Source organism: Aptenodytes patagonicus, chromosome 10 (genome assembly GCF_965638725.1).
Source record: "Aptenodytes patagonicus chromosome 10, bAptPat1.pri.cur, whole genome shotgun sequence".
NCBI lineage: Eukaryota > Metazoa > Chordata > Aves > Sphenisciformes > Spheniscidae > Aptenodytes > Aptenodytes patagonicus.
Genome location: NC_134958.1, coordinates 17,978,828 through 17,995,005, shown reverse-complemented (window position 1 = coordinate 17,995,005; position 16,178 = coordinate 17,978,828). Strand labels below are relative to the sequence as shown.

General features: G+C 37.3%; 1 protein-coding gene across 6 annotated transcripts in view; it reads right to left on the bottom strand.

The window, feature by feature from the left end:
- The window catches only part of ENTREP2 (endosomal transmembrane epsin interactor 2), a 162,380-nt gene that overhangs the window by 21,705 nt on the left and 124,497 nt on the right, over positions 1-16,178 (bottom strand). For 4 of the 6 annotated variants that reach the window (XM_076348325.1, XM_076348331.1, XM_076348329.1 and 1 more), the window contains 2 exons: positions 8,502-8,609; positions 1,554-1,571 (listed from right to left, as the gene is read on the bottom strand). The exons of 1 other annotated variant lie outside the window; for it this stretch is intronic. In XM_076348325.1, coding sequence (XP_076204440.1) covers positions 1,554-1,571; positions 8,502-8,609 — 126 coding nt within the window. The remainder of the gene's footprint in view (positions 1-1,553; positions 1,572-8,501; positions 8,610-16,178) is intronic. One more of the 6 variants, XM_076348326.1, reaches the window with a different exon arrangement.

Here is a 16,178-nt window from a genome sequence, read left to right as displayed (position 1 = left end):
ACAGGAATAAGAGTCATGACATCTACTTGATTTTTCTCTCCATTACATAAAATGTCTGATGCTGTTAAGCACACTCTCTCATGTGAGATGTGATGCTGTTATCCTGAGTACTATCAGACATTTCTACAGGTTTGTCTTACAGAACAAAACTACATTTTTGCAGTCATTCGGTCTAAATTCACCTGATCTTTCAACAGCCATTTCCCAAACTGTAACATTACATTAATATTAACTGTTTGTCCTGGTTTCGGCAGGGATAGAGTTAATTTTCTTCCTAGTAGCTGGTACAGTGCTGTGTTTTGGATTTAGGATGAGAACAATGTTGATAACACACCGATGTTTTGGTTGTTGCTAAGCAGTGCTTACACTAGCCAAGGACTTTTCAGCTTCCCATGTTCTACCGACTGAGAAGGCTGGAGGTGCACAAGAAGCTGGGAGGGGGCACAGCCAGGACAGCTGACCCCAACTGCCCGAAGGGACATTCCATCCCATGTGACGTCATGCCCAGTACATAAACTGGGGGAAAGCTGGCCGGGGGGGCCGCTGCTCAGGGACTGGGCATCAGTCAGCAGGTGGTGAGCAATTGCACTGTGCATCACTTGCTTTGTGTATTATTATTACAATATTATTATTTTTATTATTATTTTATTTCAATTATTAAACTGTTTTTATCTCAACCCACGAGTTTTTCTCACTTCTACTCTCCCAATTCTCTCCCCCATCCCACTGCGGGGGAGGAGTGAGCAAGCGGCTGTGTGGTGCTCGGTTGCTGACTGAGGTTAAACCACGACACTGCTAAACACCAGACTTTTGCCCTAAGTGATACAATCATCAGCACTCATCAGTCTGCTACCATCCCAAATACATTGAAGAATCTTTTAGGAAAATAGGAAGCAAGACAAACTTCAACTTAGTGACCGAAAAAGTGTATAAAAATTTATCATAACAAAACCAGATATCTGTATACTCTGGCTCACATTTTGTACCCTACTTGATTCCACCAAACTCAGGACTACACTTATTTTCCTAGTAGAGTTGATAATTTGTGTCATTTTTACAGTCTGGAAGCTAAACAATTTTCTTTTACAACTTTCTTTACCTTCTCCCAGACTATTTCCATATACTGCCATAGAACCCAAGCTTTGGTTTGTAGCAGAGAACATGTAGCACCATCCCTTCAGTTCTCAAGTTCCCTGGAGCTCATTTCATTCAGCCATACATAGGGAGCGATACTCTTTAACACTCCTCAGAACAAGGCAATTAAACATGTAGCACTTTTACAGTGAGTGAACTATCAGCATACATTTTGTGGGATGTGACAGGAGGGAAAGGTTTTTACACAGGGTAGAAGAGGCTGTGGTTCAAGAAGGAAAAGACCTAATGTTTAGATGCAGTTCAGCTTAACAACAGAATCATTTGCATCCCTTTCAGGAACCTTTACTGTGAATACAAATCATGGCAACGAACTGTGTGACCAATGCTGAAAATGAGTGGCAAAACGGACATGAAAGATGCACATATTTGGAGGTGTGTGTTTATAAACAACAGTTTACCTGTGTGATATCATCCTGCTGGAAGGCACAGAAATTAAAGTGAAAAAGGCTGTAAGAGGGAGACTAGCAGGAAACGAAACAATAGCAAATAGAAGGGATTATCACAAAGAACAGACATCCTTGAGAAAACAATCGGAAAGCTATTAAGTGGGAATTAAATCATATCTTATTCCATACTACCCTATCTACTAATCTCTACTAGCCTGCAACAGTTTACTCTTCCTACGCTAAAATGTATTTTAAGAATCCTTAAGGGTTAGTCTCAAATGGTGAAGGCTGGCAGGGGCTCAGCAAAGACTTAATACACAGTCCACAGGTAAGAAAAATACATGGTAAGAAAATGCAAACAGGCGACAAAGCTGGAATAGGTGGAGGAACACTGACAAATGCCTTCACAAGGCAACACACATTTTTGGTATTAGAAGACAGCTGTTACTAAATAATCAGTCTCAAAACGTTGACGGCAAGTAGGATAGGCAACAACAAGAACTGCCAAACTGAAAGTGGGGGTGGTCTGTTTGGTCACAACTATAAACAAGATCAAGTTGCATTCAATGTCATTTCAAAAACTATAGCTCACACTATGGAACAACTCACAAAGCAGGTGTCCTAGCCAAGCTTTTGGGATTAAACCAATGGCCACTGCAGAAGCAATGGATAGAAAATGGTTGCAGACAAGGATAAACAGCAAATAGCACCACTGGTAAAAACTGTAAATAGCCAACACTGTTAAAAGTTTTGCATAACTTTATAGCTATTGATAGATATTCTGCAAATATTTACTAGGCATAAATAGATATCCCCTGGCTCCAGAAATCCCAAATACTCAACCATTTCTGTTGACCACCTGGAGCTGTTGGATGCTGAGAGCTTTCAGAAATCCTACAGGCAATGAAATACAGATCTAGTATTCATGCTCTTTCAGGAAATAGCCAACCTAATTGGCTGGCATTCAAACTACTATACACATGCAGGTCTTTTTTTCATCCTTGGACTAAAGATGGCCTTACTTTAGTCTGCGGAATGTGTCTGATACCTAATAGGTCGGTGCATGTGCTAAATGGATGTGCAACATAGCGCACACATTGCACACAGAATGTTGTGTGTTTTAATTGGGCATGCCTAACTTTGACAGAGTTAAACAGTCTGATTTAAACAGCCCCCATCTTTATTTCACGCTGAGGACTACTTAATTTGTTATTTGGTTTGCAGTTATGAGGGAAGAATAAAATATGCTATCCAGTTGCAGCAGGGTAAACAAGGAAGCTGTGCAATGCTGCGGTTTTGTACCTGCTTCTTGGACCTGAACTCAACACAGAAGTTAGCCATGGCATCAGCAGGAAGTTGTTAGCAAGCAGAGAATTAGAAACACAAATGTTAGAAGCACACCACTTCCATCAGGAGCAGAAGTGGCAAAAGTTTTCTGAAAATGCAGTTATGCTCAAGACTCCACGTGCCATAGTATTGAGAACTCCACACAGCCAGTGAGGTAGGGCTGGATGCCAGTGACCTTCTCAGCAGGCTTAGAACCTGTAGCAAGACACATATGCTGCCACTTCCCAGTGAAGAAGGCAGTGTTTTGTAGAATAACAGAACTTTTTCAGTTTTTAGCTCTTCAAGGTGAAATAAACACCATTACATAGATAGGAATAAGATTGTAAAACTGGCTTTCTTTTTTCATTGTCAGACCAAATTTCCAGCCCTTCACTGAGAGGTCGTCTAAAAGTTGGTCAGTGAAGTGACTGGAATGACTGGAGTTTATTATTTACATTCAGAATATTTGGACTATATTGAAGTAAAAGCTGACGGAAGAGTCTCAATTAAGGAACTGAAGAAACAGCAGATAAGGACTGTAAATACAATTCTCTAATGAAACAGTTAGTGTGATACAATGTGGTAAGTCCTTCTACCTAAGATCTGTGAGACTAAGAACTCTTCAGCAGTATTTCCAGGTATGTGACATCCCCACTAAACATCAACAAAGACATCCTCTATTTACATATTCTGCAGCTGATCAGCACTATCGACTCCATGTAAACGACAGTGCTGTGATTCACCGCTTAGCAACTATGACATATCTAAACCAGTAACTGCCATACATCAGTACGTGACTAACGCTCTAAGGGAATCTTCTCATCTAGGGTATTTCCCGTATCTGCATGTAATTAACTCTGCCTTCCATATCACATTTAATAAATTTACTGTGTAACTTTGAAATGAGTCCTTCGGAGACTCCAGGGTTCGTTATCCTCATTTCAATCTCTGTACGTCATTTATAAAAATCTGCTAATTCTTGGGAATGGGAAATAAAAATTTCTAATTGCATATGATTAAACATTGGTATGTTATCTATAGTAAAAGCTCTTTGCAATATACTTGCGTCTAGAATTCTGTCTCCAATTAACTGTCCTCCTCTTGGACAGGTTGCTTTTTTCCTTTTCTGAAAAACTGGAATCAGTATCTCCTGGAGGGAAATGTAGATACTAATTGTCTGCAAAAACAGAAGGATCATGGCTGACTCTTCTAATTTATCCCTGATCTTAAAGGGAAACTGCAACACAGAAGATATTTTGATAAGGAAAACATAGATTCAAATTTTTCTGCTCCGTTGTTTCCAAGTTGCTGTTCCATCACAAGCCATTAGCTCTGTAGTCTCAGAGGGATTGGTCTGTGACACTACATCTTTCTTGAAATACTGACCATATTTTACATAGTCTTAACTATTAAATATTCTTATTCTACCAATAAAATGTGAAATGGAAAATGGTACATTTTCTAAAAATGTCAAAAGCTTTCGTACACCAAAGGTTTCTGTTTTATCTTTTTATTTGTGGTGGGGGGTGAAGGGAATATTTATCCAACCATATTTACATTTAGGATGTTTCTATGGATGTACATCATTGGCAATGCATATTTCTAAAAGGACCGTCATCTGGGCTTTACAATACCTTTAAGTGAGCTTTGTGCCAAAAAATGTAGTATTTAGGTTTTGCTATAATTAGGTTAAATAATAAAAATTATGTAACAACTTAAGATCAAGTCTCACTTAATTTGAAGCTTCATCCTGAAGGGTTTTTTAATAACTATTTCACAGGGATAAAGGGTTAAACAATGCCAGCAAGATATTATCCTCACACAGAGGTGCTTTATTTGAGATGTTTGAGTAGAAATATTAACTACAGCCATTGATTTAATGACATGCTGAATTATCATTATGGCTGATGAAAACAGTAATTAAATATTACAGCTTGCATGTGTCATCATTACCTTATTTCCTTTACAAAAATAACAGATTGTTTTAGGTATCACATAACATGAAGAACAGTTACTAACAGTGATGGTGATAAAATCAGAATACACTGAATGATATCAGTGCCAGTACTTCTAGGGTAAGTGCTGTATAAACATCTTTGGAGTGGAAGGAGGACTGGAATAGGTGTACTTCACGCTTTAGCTTGGCTACAGTGGGCATAATTTCTTCTACTTCTTTGTTTAATTCAGGCAGCTACCTTTTGAAGAAAACAGTATGAATTTTTGCAGTAGCCATTCATCAGACAAGATACAAACTGAAACTGCCTTAGGCAACAAATGAAATATCATGGAAGTGACAGCTTGGTTATTAAGAGATGTTTCTTCACATTACAGAACCTTAATATAATCTGATTTGATTCACATTTATCTGCTAGAGGGGTGTGTACACAGAATGAACAATTCTGGGAAGCCCTGCAATGGAGTGAAGCCTTAAACTCTTTAAAGTAGTGAAACGCATAACAAATGCTATTTCAGTCTTTAACTATGGTATCACTTACTCTTGCAGCTTTAGTACAATTGGTAGACTTTTTTTCCCCGAGCAACTGTGTATACTTAACAGGGTGAGAAAGGTTTAAGTGAGGTGAAAAATGTGGGGTACTTTCTGAAACAGTCAGCTCAAAGAAGGAACAACCTAGGAAAACATGTTTTTGTGTCCCATACGACAGTACAAAAGTAAAAACTAAAGGAAACTGAAGTATAACACAATAAAAATAGTTTGCAATATTTTGCAGTATTTTTTTTCCTTAACGCTTGAAACCAAGTGTTTGTTTGGTGGGATTATTTTTAACCAAAAATCCCCCTTCAAATTAATTGGAAAATTTAGTCTGCGCTTACTACCAGACAGTTTGAGTTTATATTGTTCAGGGCATTTTTACTAAAAGATCGGTACATCAGAAGGTAGCAGTTTCCAATAAAATACTGTCAAGGTTGCTTGTACGAACCAGACACTCACTGTACGCAAAAGTTAGCAAGAAAGCAGATACTCATGAAAGTGTTACAGATTTTCTTGAGACTTTATTATATACCAGCTCTATGTTGCTAGGCAATAAATACCTGAAGCACATAGAACAGATTCATGCCAGAATAAAACTTGAAATTATTTGAATTTTGCAAAAATTCACCATTCTAACCGATTAATTTCTGAGACAAGAACACTAACACAGCACATGAATCACAAATCTGATGACCTAATGATAACCTAATGATGTCTGAGGAGCATATTCCCTATTGCATAATGCTTTTGCTGGCTAGGAGTTATATTTTTATGCCTCCTCTTCCTATGGGAGAGCCTATGTAGCTCTTGAATACTGTAAGAGCAGAGTAAAAGAATCAGCACAATAATTAAAACTTTTTCATCAAAAAGGGGTGGTAGCTCTTGCTGCTGCTATCTTAAACTTCCAGCATGGTACAACCCTGCTAAGAGAAGATGCATACCTCAGTGAAAGGTAAAAGGAAAAAGCACAAATCAAGCATTAACAAGCAAGAAAAAAGGAAGTAAATCAGATCTCTGGGTGCAGGAGAGCAAAAGTGAACTGCAGATCATGGGACAATAGACTGAAAATAGTGGAAGAAAAAGAAATCTTCAGGTCAGAGTTCAGCTGGTCTAAGTCAGCGTAGCCCCAGGGAAGTTACGCTCACTTAGGCCTGGCAGGAATCTGGCTCAGCAACCTGAAAAAAGAAAGGGAAAAACTTAAGGATAAACAAGAAAAGACTGGGGTTCAGCAGAAAGAAAGATGTAATTCCCTTCTTCTGTGGAGAGGGAAGAAAATTCTTGTGAATGGAGCTGAAAGGGTGGGAGAATGGACAACTAGGCAGGAAGACAGAAAGCTGGAAGCACAAAGCATAGGAAGCAAAAAGAAATTGACATAATGGCAGCATCGTCAGGTGGTAAAGAAAGAATTTTAGGGAAGAAGTGAAGAATGAAGTGGCAGAGAGAAAAATTATGTGCTTTTAAGGTATTTGACTTTCTATTGAGATTACTGCTTCTTGCACATGCCCGTCAGAAGCTCTTCAATATCATTCTTGGTTCATTGTCATCTATACATTTTTATTCCTCTTACACTGCCAAATACCATAAAATTAAACATAGGTTAAGATTCCTGGAATATATATGGTTACACTTCTGGATCACTGCTACCATTGTTGCACTAGACAGACAGATCTTTCCAGGTGTGATGATCGCTTCATCTCCCTGTCATCACTGCAAGGTGAAAAAGACCTTTAGTCAATGGGCATTCTTGCAGCAAATATCATGGAGGAGGGAGTGTATGAAAAGACAGAATACCTACAATATGATAAAAAATCTTTAATGTTTAAAATACAATGTGTCATCAGCTGAAATGATTATTTTTGTCAATTCTGTTTGACATCCAAAACAAAGTTATTAAATAAGCACTGTTCACAAGCCTCTATAAGCACGCACACTACGAATACACAGTGCTATATGAAAAAATGCATTCATGTACCATTTGTAGGCATTATGTAGACATATGTGCCTAACTTATTGTATCTGCTACTATGTGAACTAAACACCAGATCACTGATTGAAGATATTCTTTAATAAGTTTGTAGCCCAGTGTCTGGAACGCTTGTCTAGAAAGGACATCCTTATCTCTGTAATTCATGCACTTAAACGCAAATCAATATCCATGGCAGCTAGTGTATTTTTATTTATTTATTTATTTATTTATTAAATCAACCACATGCCTGCATGGCAGGTTATACAACATTTCTCTGTTGTGTAAACGGTTTGCAGCTAACTTGCTGGGCCAGTATTCTACCTATGTAAACTTTTAAAATACGAAAGATTTACAAATTACTGGTATTAGGTTTGTGCGCTTGTCCTCTCCTATTAAACAGAGGATGATTTCCTAGATTAGCCAGTAATAGAGCTGGGTTAGAAACAGTATACCTGGCCTGCAAAATACAAAGGATTTTAAATTTTTCTTTTTTTGTTTCAACATTACATTGAAACCTTGAGAATCACAGTGCTCATTTGGGATACGAAAGCTGTCTTTGTCCAACCAAAACAAGACAGTATCCTGTAATGCAGCTGGCTATGCAGAAGACTAACGATCCTTTTCCCTTGTTTTAAACACAAGTGCTACTCTGAAGCTGAACATGTTTTCCTTATGAAAACACTGTTATTGGCACAGGGCTGTGTAAAGTTCCGGTTTTGAACTCACAGTTCTCATACTCCATAGTTCTCATACCAGAAAAGAAATGAAAAATAGTATCTCAAAGCTAAGTAATTGCTCTGGATAGCATGGAAACTGAAGATAATAAACATGTAATGACAGAAAATTTAACGTGCATATATAACTGAACCTCGTTAATAACCTCATTAACAAAAATAACATACTTCCAATTGCAAAATCCTGATTATAACCCTCTAATATAACATGTAAACATTTTAAACACAGCAGCTATTCATACTGCATACTTCTGTGTGCTATATTTATATAGATGCGTGCAGATAAAAAAATACACCCGTGTACACACACGTTCTAACACTACACAAAGACACACAAACAGACTTAAGTTTATAAGCAAAGAGTAGGTACAAATGAGTATACACAGATAAGGACAATATGTTATGTTGAACAATTTCCTGTGTTGTCACTGAAACATACTCACCATTTGCAGAAGATCAGAAGAAACCATCTGCATGCAACACATTGCTGTTGCCAAAGCACAGACAATGGTGGAGATGATATTGAGAGCGCACACACTGAACAACAGGTCCTGTGGAAAGACACGCATCAGAACATCACCTCTTATCTCAGGGACACAAAGGACAGGAAATATTTTTAGCAATTTGATAATAAACACCGTCAACTGCTATCAATTGATATGGCCTCAATTAACTGTGTAGAACTCATTCAGCTCATAATAAATTTTTTTAAACCAGTCTGCAAAGGGAACAATTACAGAAACAAACATCTTCCCTTCCCCCCTTCTCACAATACATTTGGTATTAGAGATTTTCTCAGAAATATTCATATTTCAAGTTTTCCAGTTCCCTGAAAGAAAAGACAAATTACTGCTTTCACAGTGGACTCCAAGCTACAGCTATCACAAGAAAAAGACTATGAAACAGACTTCTGATTAAAATATACCAAACAGAAATTTCATTGCTTTCAGTAGTTGAAATCTACAACTTAGCATTGAGTGTTAAAAAATTCAATGGAAACTCTAGTATGAAATCCTGTATCAGATACTCTGTGCATCTGAAACATTTTTAGATATGAGAGAAAAGCAGTGACTACATCTGGGCATTTCACCTTTTGCTGATGAAATAAGTGCATATAGCCATGTTGTCTTTTTAAAAAAAACAAAACATCTAAAATAGAACATAAAGTATTTCTGTTTACTAAGTAGAATAAAATAAAAGAATAATTTGAATTAAAACTGAAACATTTTTATAGCAAAGGTATAAATAAAAAAAAAAGCATCCATCTCTTCCAATCACTGGATTTTTTTTTTTTTAATTTCCCAACAGCCAGTGAAAAGGAACACTGGTTTAGCATGCTGGCGACATTTCAAAACTACTACAATCCTTCTACAGCAATTGTATAGCTGTTGTACTTGTGATAATTATGTGGCTCAGTTAGTATTCTGAACAATCAGTAAAAGTATTTGAGAAAAAGCATCACAGAGAACAGATGAAAAACACAATCAAAATTGTTAATATACCATGAGTAAAAACACTGTGGAAGGAACATTCTGTAGGATCTAAGTTTAAAAGAGTATTTCAGTCACTGCCAGTGCATAACATAACTTCCATGCTATAAAATCAATGCATTGCTTGCTTTGCTTTTTCCAACAGTACTGAAAAAGTGATAGAAAAGTGCGCATTTACTCCTGCCACTGTAACTGCATGCTCCTCAAGTGACCTTCATTTGAAGGTGGAAATGCCAGCCATGGGAACCAGGCAGACATTAAATGGGTCAACAAGTTCTAGTCATTTAATAGCTTACACTGAGCCAGATTTACTCTTGCTGATCTCGTCAGTAGTTTTCTGTCTTCTTGGCCAGCTCCTCAGCCAGGGGAACAATGAATCAATAGCATCAACAGCAAAATACTGGAAAGGCCAATCTCTAGCTCGCATACAGAAGGTGATACAGAGGACTCATTCAAATACAAGGTCATATAGACCCACTTAGAGCATTCAAATGGAGGTAAACAGGCAAGTAAATCCCTAAAGATGCAATTAGCTAACAGTGGCACAAAAAGAGATTGAGATACTACTGTGTTCTGCTTTCCATATGTAAACCTAGGTAAAGAACACCAAGGCAGATGCAAGATCTAGGGTAGAAATAGGGCTATTTCCTAGCAATAAGACACTTCAGTCATTGCTTACTACAGCCATTTAGAACCAAAAGATTTAGCTAATCCAAATGTATAACTTGATACCATTTATGCTAAATAATAAAATCTACATCAAAGTCGTAAATTAGGATCCAAAGTGTCTTCAAGATCCTCGACTAAGACCAATTTCCTAGGCCGCTGATCATTTCCAGTAATTTCATTTGGTTCATCTCAAGCTGGTCCACATTATTCCTCAAATGCAGAATCCTAAACTGGGCACAACCCCTCAAGGCTTTGCAAATGCTGACTATAGCGTAAGGATTATTTCTTGTGCTTTACAAGCTATACTCATCCTTATGCATCCTGCAGTGATGACTTAGGTTTTTTGCAACAGTACGTTATTGATTTATCTTTTGTCCAGCATAACCCCAGATCATTTCCTGCACAACTGCTACCCTCTTCATCCTGCTACTAGGTAAGGACAGAAGCAACATCATAAAGACAAAACTATTGTTATTGGAGGAAAGCCAAAAACCAAACCTCGTTCTCAATTACACTTATCTCACATTTATAAAAAATAAGGAATAAACCAAACCCATTTCATACTACATGGATAGAGAGAGAAAAAGGATTTTTTTTTTTTCCGCAATTCCTTCCTCCCACACTCCAAAGCACCGAGTAAAACCAAGTAATGCTTTTCATTTTTAGTTATTTTTTCCTTCTCTACCAGTAATTCTAGAAAACCTCTCCAGGCAGTGTTAAACCAATTGCTTTAATTTTTATTCACTGCTAACTATTGTGAAACAACAGACAAAGTAAGTTGACTCTGCAAGTACCCTGAGCTGCAGTAGTGTCCCAGACTGAACATTCGCAATGATCACAACTTCTTTGTTGTGGTTTGAGATTTTTCCCTTGCCACGCACGGGTAGCTCAGCTCAGTTTGCTATTCAGCATTACTTTTGTTATGTAGGGCAGGGATTACTGTCCACAGTAACAATGGCCCTCTTTCCACAGACTCCTTTTCCAGGCTAAGCATACAACAGTTAGAGTATTGTTCCCACTGCGATCTTTTTGAAAGTGAAGATACAACTAGAATGTTTCAACTGCAGTGATGCAGAATTTTTATGGATTTCATAAAGATCAATAAAGAGCAGACATCTATCAGCCAAAAATTTAACAAGACAGCAAAGCTAAACAAATTTGGAAAAGATGTTAAGTTTAAATTTTTAACAGTGAAGGTAATAACTGAGCAATGATTGTGGTATCCTCATCATCACTAGGTATTTCTTAAAGCAAGACTACTACTTTATTTGGGTTTTTTTCCTGAAGTCTGTTTCAACTCAAACAGGAATCAACCCGCAAACCCACAACCAACCCTTCTCCTCTGCCCCACCCCCTCCACACCCAAACAAACATTAAGCAGCCTCAGGCAGTTTACCATTTTCGGGGAATTTCCTCCCTGTGCCCCCTAGAACAAGTAATTAGGTAATTCATAGGACACTCATTTATTCAACTATACATAGCAAGTGAGCAGAAACAGGTTTTCAAGATCTAAAAACCTCCATGGCCAAACATGCTACCAGAAAGCCGCTGTTAGGTGCTTATGCAGATTCCAGCTGGAACACAATGACAATTAAGATGTCCTTTAGGAAATGTCTGTGAAAAAGCAGTAACCACAACAGGGACAATCTTAACTCTCCACAGCACCTGGCCACAGACAGCTACATTTATAGGGGTCTAAAGGAGTAGGAAATCTGTATTAAATACAAAAGCAAGGAGCTTTAGTGGCAGATTTTTGGTTCATATCTGCAAGAACGACACTAATGAGAAAACACAACACATGAGTCTGTAACGGTGTGAAATACAATTCTTTGCTCTTCACAAATGGCTGAACCAATTTTCTTTTACATGGTATTTTTCTGGGTATTTTCATCTTTTTAAGACAAAAATCTGATTCTTCAGCATTTTTATATGATAATTAATGCTCTGATACGTATAATGTACTATGTAGAATTATTCTTCTGCAGGTTATGTATACAATTTTCTTGCCACACTTTAACTCACTAATCGCAGAGGACACAAATCCCTTTAAGAGTGGAAGCAGCTGTCAGAATTGCCTGGAAGCAAGCCTAGATCAATTCAGATATGTACCCACAGGAGCTAGACAGCATTGTGAGCTGTTTCTCTGTGGCCAGTTGTTTTTCCCAAGTAGGTCCCTCAGTAAATCTCAAAAGCTGAATTTGAATTTAATACTGATGTATGAAGAAAGCAAGATTTCATGGTTGTAGTATTCCATTTTTATTACAGCTAAATAATTACCAAATCAATTGTGTCATTACCTATGTAACTGTTTATTGCGTTTTCCCTCCCTAATAACAGACACCTTTGACTTACAGTGTGGTCCCACAAAGGATACTCGGGTGTTCTCAAATCTTCTTTACACTATCATCCTTGTCTTACTTAAGGAGAGAACATCTAATTTTTTCTTATTCTTTTACTGAGTTAAGCTGTTTCCAATATTACTCTTTTGATACTGTTTCTGTGCTACTGGACCTCAAAGTTCTGCCTTTATTAGCACAATTAAAATAATACTTTGTAATAAAAGTTTTAAAACCACACATTTTCCAAAATAAAAAAATCACAAAGCAAAAAGTATACTAAAACTAAATGCTTTCTTTATAGCTATTAGGAGTTTATCCCATCTTCAATAGGGATTGCCTTCTCATAGAAGCCCTCCTATACTTCCTATGCTTTCTCCTCCATGATAGTCACAGCCACCTTTATGATCCAGTAAATTATTGAAATAAGCATACTCTTACATCCCTGAGAGTTCAAAACTAACTCAGAAGGAAACAATGCCTGTCGTGCAAAATTTGTAGTCTTGTAAAACATCTCAGCTGGAGATCTTCAGAATGAAAGCAGTGTATAAGATCAAAATGAATGTAATTCTTCAGCCATACAAAGACTCTGGAGCACCTACCTCTTAACCCACCAAAACGTTGAAAGCTATGTTAGATGAATTGCACGAAAGTGCGGTTATATGTGGAACAGAAGATGCGGACGTTGCGATTTAGCCCTTTGTGGAATAGTCATCCCGTGTCAACATTTCTCAGAGAGACAGCATTATAAACAACATTATTTTCAGATATATTAAGCCCCAAGAATGCACACTGGCAGCAAACTCAAGTAGCTACTAAATTCAGGAAAGCAACTTCTACCAAACCGATTCTGCCAAGCCAAAATTGTAAGTGGTGTCAGGTATAGCCCTCTCCTCACATAAATCAAAAACCTGAGAAACAGAGACTGCCAAGAAAAGGAGGTGTGTTGTCCAGGTTAAATGGCATGTGTGTTGACCGGCTTTTCATCTTCTATTAGTAGGATTCTTATGAAACATTCTGTAAACAAAGAAAATAGGTTGATCCTTTAACTGGGGAGGAGTCATTGAGATATTTGGAGAAATGAAGGTTATAAATGAAGGAAGAAATATAACAATTAACAAATAAGTTGGACAAAACAGCACAAAGTGCTATCTCAAACAGAAGGCAGAAATTGTTTGTACCATTTCTGAGATTAAACATGATTTAACCACAGAATTCCATGAAATGTTAGTGACAGAACTCTAGACATCAACAGAGGCAAAAAAATCACTGTATGAGCTAAATGAACCTATTTATCCCTTATTGAGGGGTTGCACACTAATCTGGTAGATGCTCTTGAATATTTATCAGCTAGCTTTCAAAAGCTGGTTTTATGCGTGCACGCTCCCTTCATTTGCTGTTGCTTTCTTCAGCATAATAGCCAAAAATTATTTGGTAAAAAACAAATACTAACTAATAATACCATAATGCAAGTATAGAATAGACCATTTTAGTTTCATCTTACATAACAAAAAGAAGCAAATCTTTCAAAGCTTAGCTCAAAATGAAATTGAACATTTCCCCAGTCTGAAAGTAGTAAGGCCTATAACAGCGCTAGTAGAAATGTTTCAGAAAAAAATGCCATTTTGACACTACACGTATATTTAATTTCATTTTGAATTTCAGCAAAAAACAAAGTTGAACCTCTCAGTCAGATCTAATAGGCAGCAATATATCACAGAACTATTTGTTAGGGGCAGCTGAACAGAAACAGAAGAGATATTCCTTGTCTCCTCTCTCTTGTTTACATGCGTTAAGTCTAATTAAGCTGAAATACCTCCCCTTTGGGTTTATGTCTACTTGTTAGACTGGAAGACAGCCTTACGGGATGGGTTGTTAGTAGTTCGTAGAAAATCTGAATTTTCTAAGCTGGTTGTGAGAAAGGGTTTAACATGTTCCAAATTCAACCAACATCGGTATTGTTTCCCTGATGCCACAACTACATAAACTCCACACTTCCCTAAGCAGCTTAGCTACAGAAAAGACGTTGCTGCCTACAAACACCAAAATCATTCAGAAGTTAGGTTTCCTGGTGCTTTCAGGTACAGAAGCAAGTGCTTCTGGCTACGCAAACAGAATACGTATACCTAGAAGTACGTAACTGTTTCTTTTGCTTTTTGCATGTTTCCAGAATTATGGAAACATGACCTGGCATGCTAAATCCCTGGCATACTACAGTCCCATACTGAGCAGCCAGCCTCAGCTGCAGTTTCTGAATACTGTTTTTTGTGGATGGCACACAGGTGAGATACCTGTACTGTCATTAAAATTAGGTCACTACTTAGAAAGGTAAAAAGACTCTGAGAACAGGTTGTGTAAACGGCAATTTAAAAATCCTGAAGTTCTGTCTGGAAGCCCTGAACATCTAAGCAGACTGAAGTCATGGTTTGCATTGCAAATTTGGCACTGACAACAGTTAGCCAAATCCAATCATGCAGTAACAGTCCCTCTCCAGCAAAATGACAGCTTAATATTTTGCAGCGCCATTCTTTAAAATCCTTAACCATGGTCCTGTAAAGGGATCCCCAATGCCTTTTTTGGACATCCTACATGCCATTTGATCATTCAAGACATGTTTACTTCTCTTTAATTGGAATTGCTTTTAGACTTTAGCTGATGAATGTAAGCTGCCCAAGCTGTAATCTTTGCAAATAAGTGTAATTTACAGACTACTTTGCTGACTACATTTCTCTACCAGGTAATGGAGAAAATAATGACATTGCTATCTTGCAAACCTTCTCAAAACTAAGTTTACAGAAAATACAACAGAAGTCAACTTTAAAACACACTTTTTCTTTCACGCCCTACATAATAATGTCTAGTAAGTTTGCTCATATCTCTTGAAAAGATGAACATTGTTAACCAAGGAGGACTCAGAAAAGTTAACTGAAATCCTGTCAGTTTTCTTATCTGTGTGCAAAGGATTCTTAAGTAGATGTCTAATAACAGGGAATCGATCAGCCAACTTCTCATTCAGGGAAAAAATACACAGACTGAAGACAGTAGTGCAATCTGAAATCAGCAGAAAGCAGCTGTTAATGGAGTGCAGCTGGAGGTGCACCTTTCTCTCCCCCCTCCCGAGAAAAGCTTTCTCATTAGAATTTAGACTTATATGAGAAAGTCATCTGTATATCTTGCATTTGTAATACCATATATAGCAGAATGTCACATAATGGAATTCTTGCTTTTGACTTCCTAGAGAGCAAAACACACTCAACTTAATACATTTAACAATTTAGTAAAACAATGACAGACCTGAATAACCATTACTGAGTGTCTGAGTAATCATATTTCTCAGATTCAGATTACTAGCACAGACACATTACAAAAAGTAAGCAACGTGCATTGATAATAATCTTCAAGACTGTAAAACACTGTTAACCACAATGTCAAATACCCTCCTCCTCCTTACTAGAAGTTAACTTCATTTGAAACTACAACCAAAAAAAAACCCCAACTATTCCATTATCTGGGATGTTTTCTAAAAGGGGTGTGTTCTAGTAAGAATAAATGAGAAACAGAGTTACTTAATTATTTTATTCTAAGAAATAAAGATGAAATGCAAATTGAAATTCAGTAGAAATAG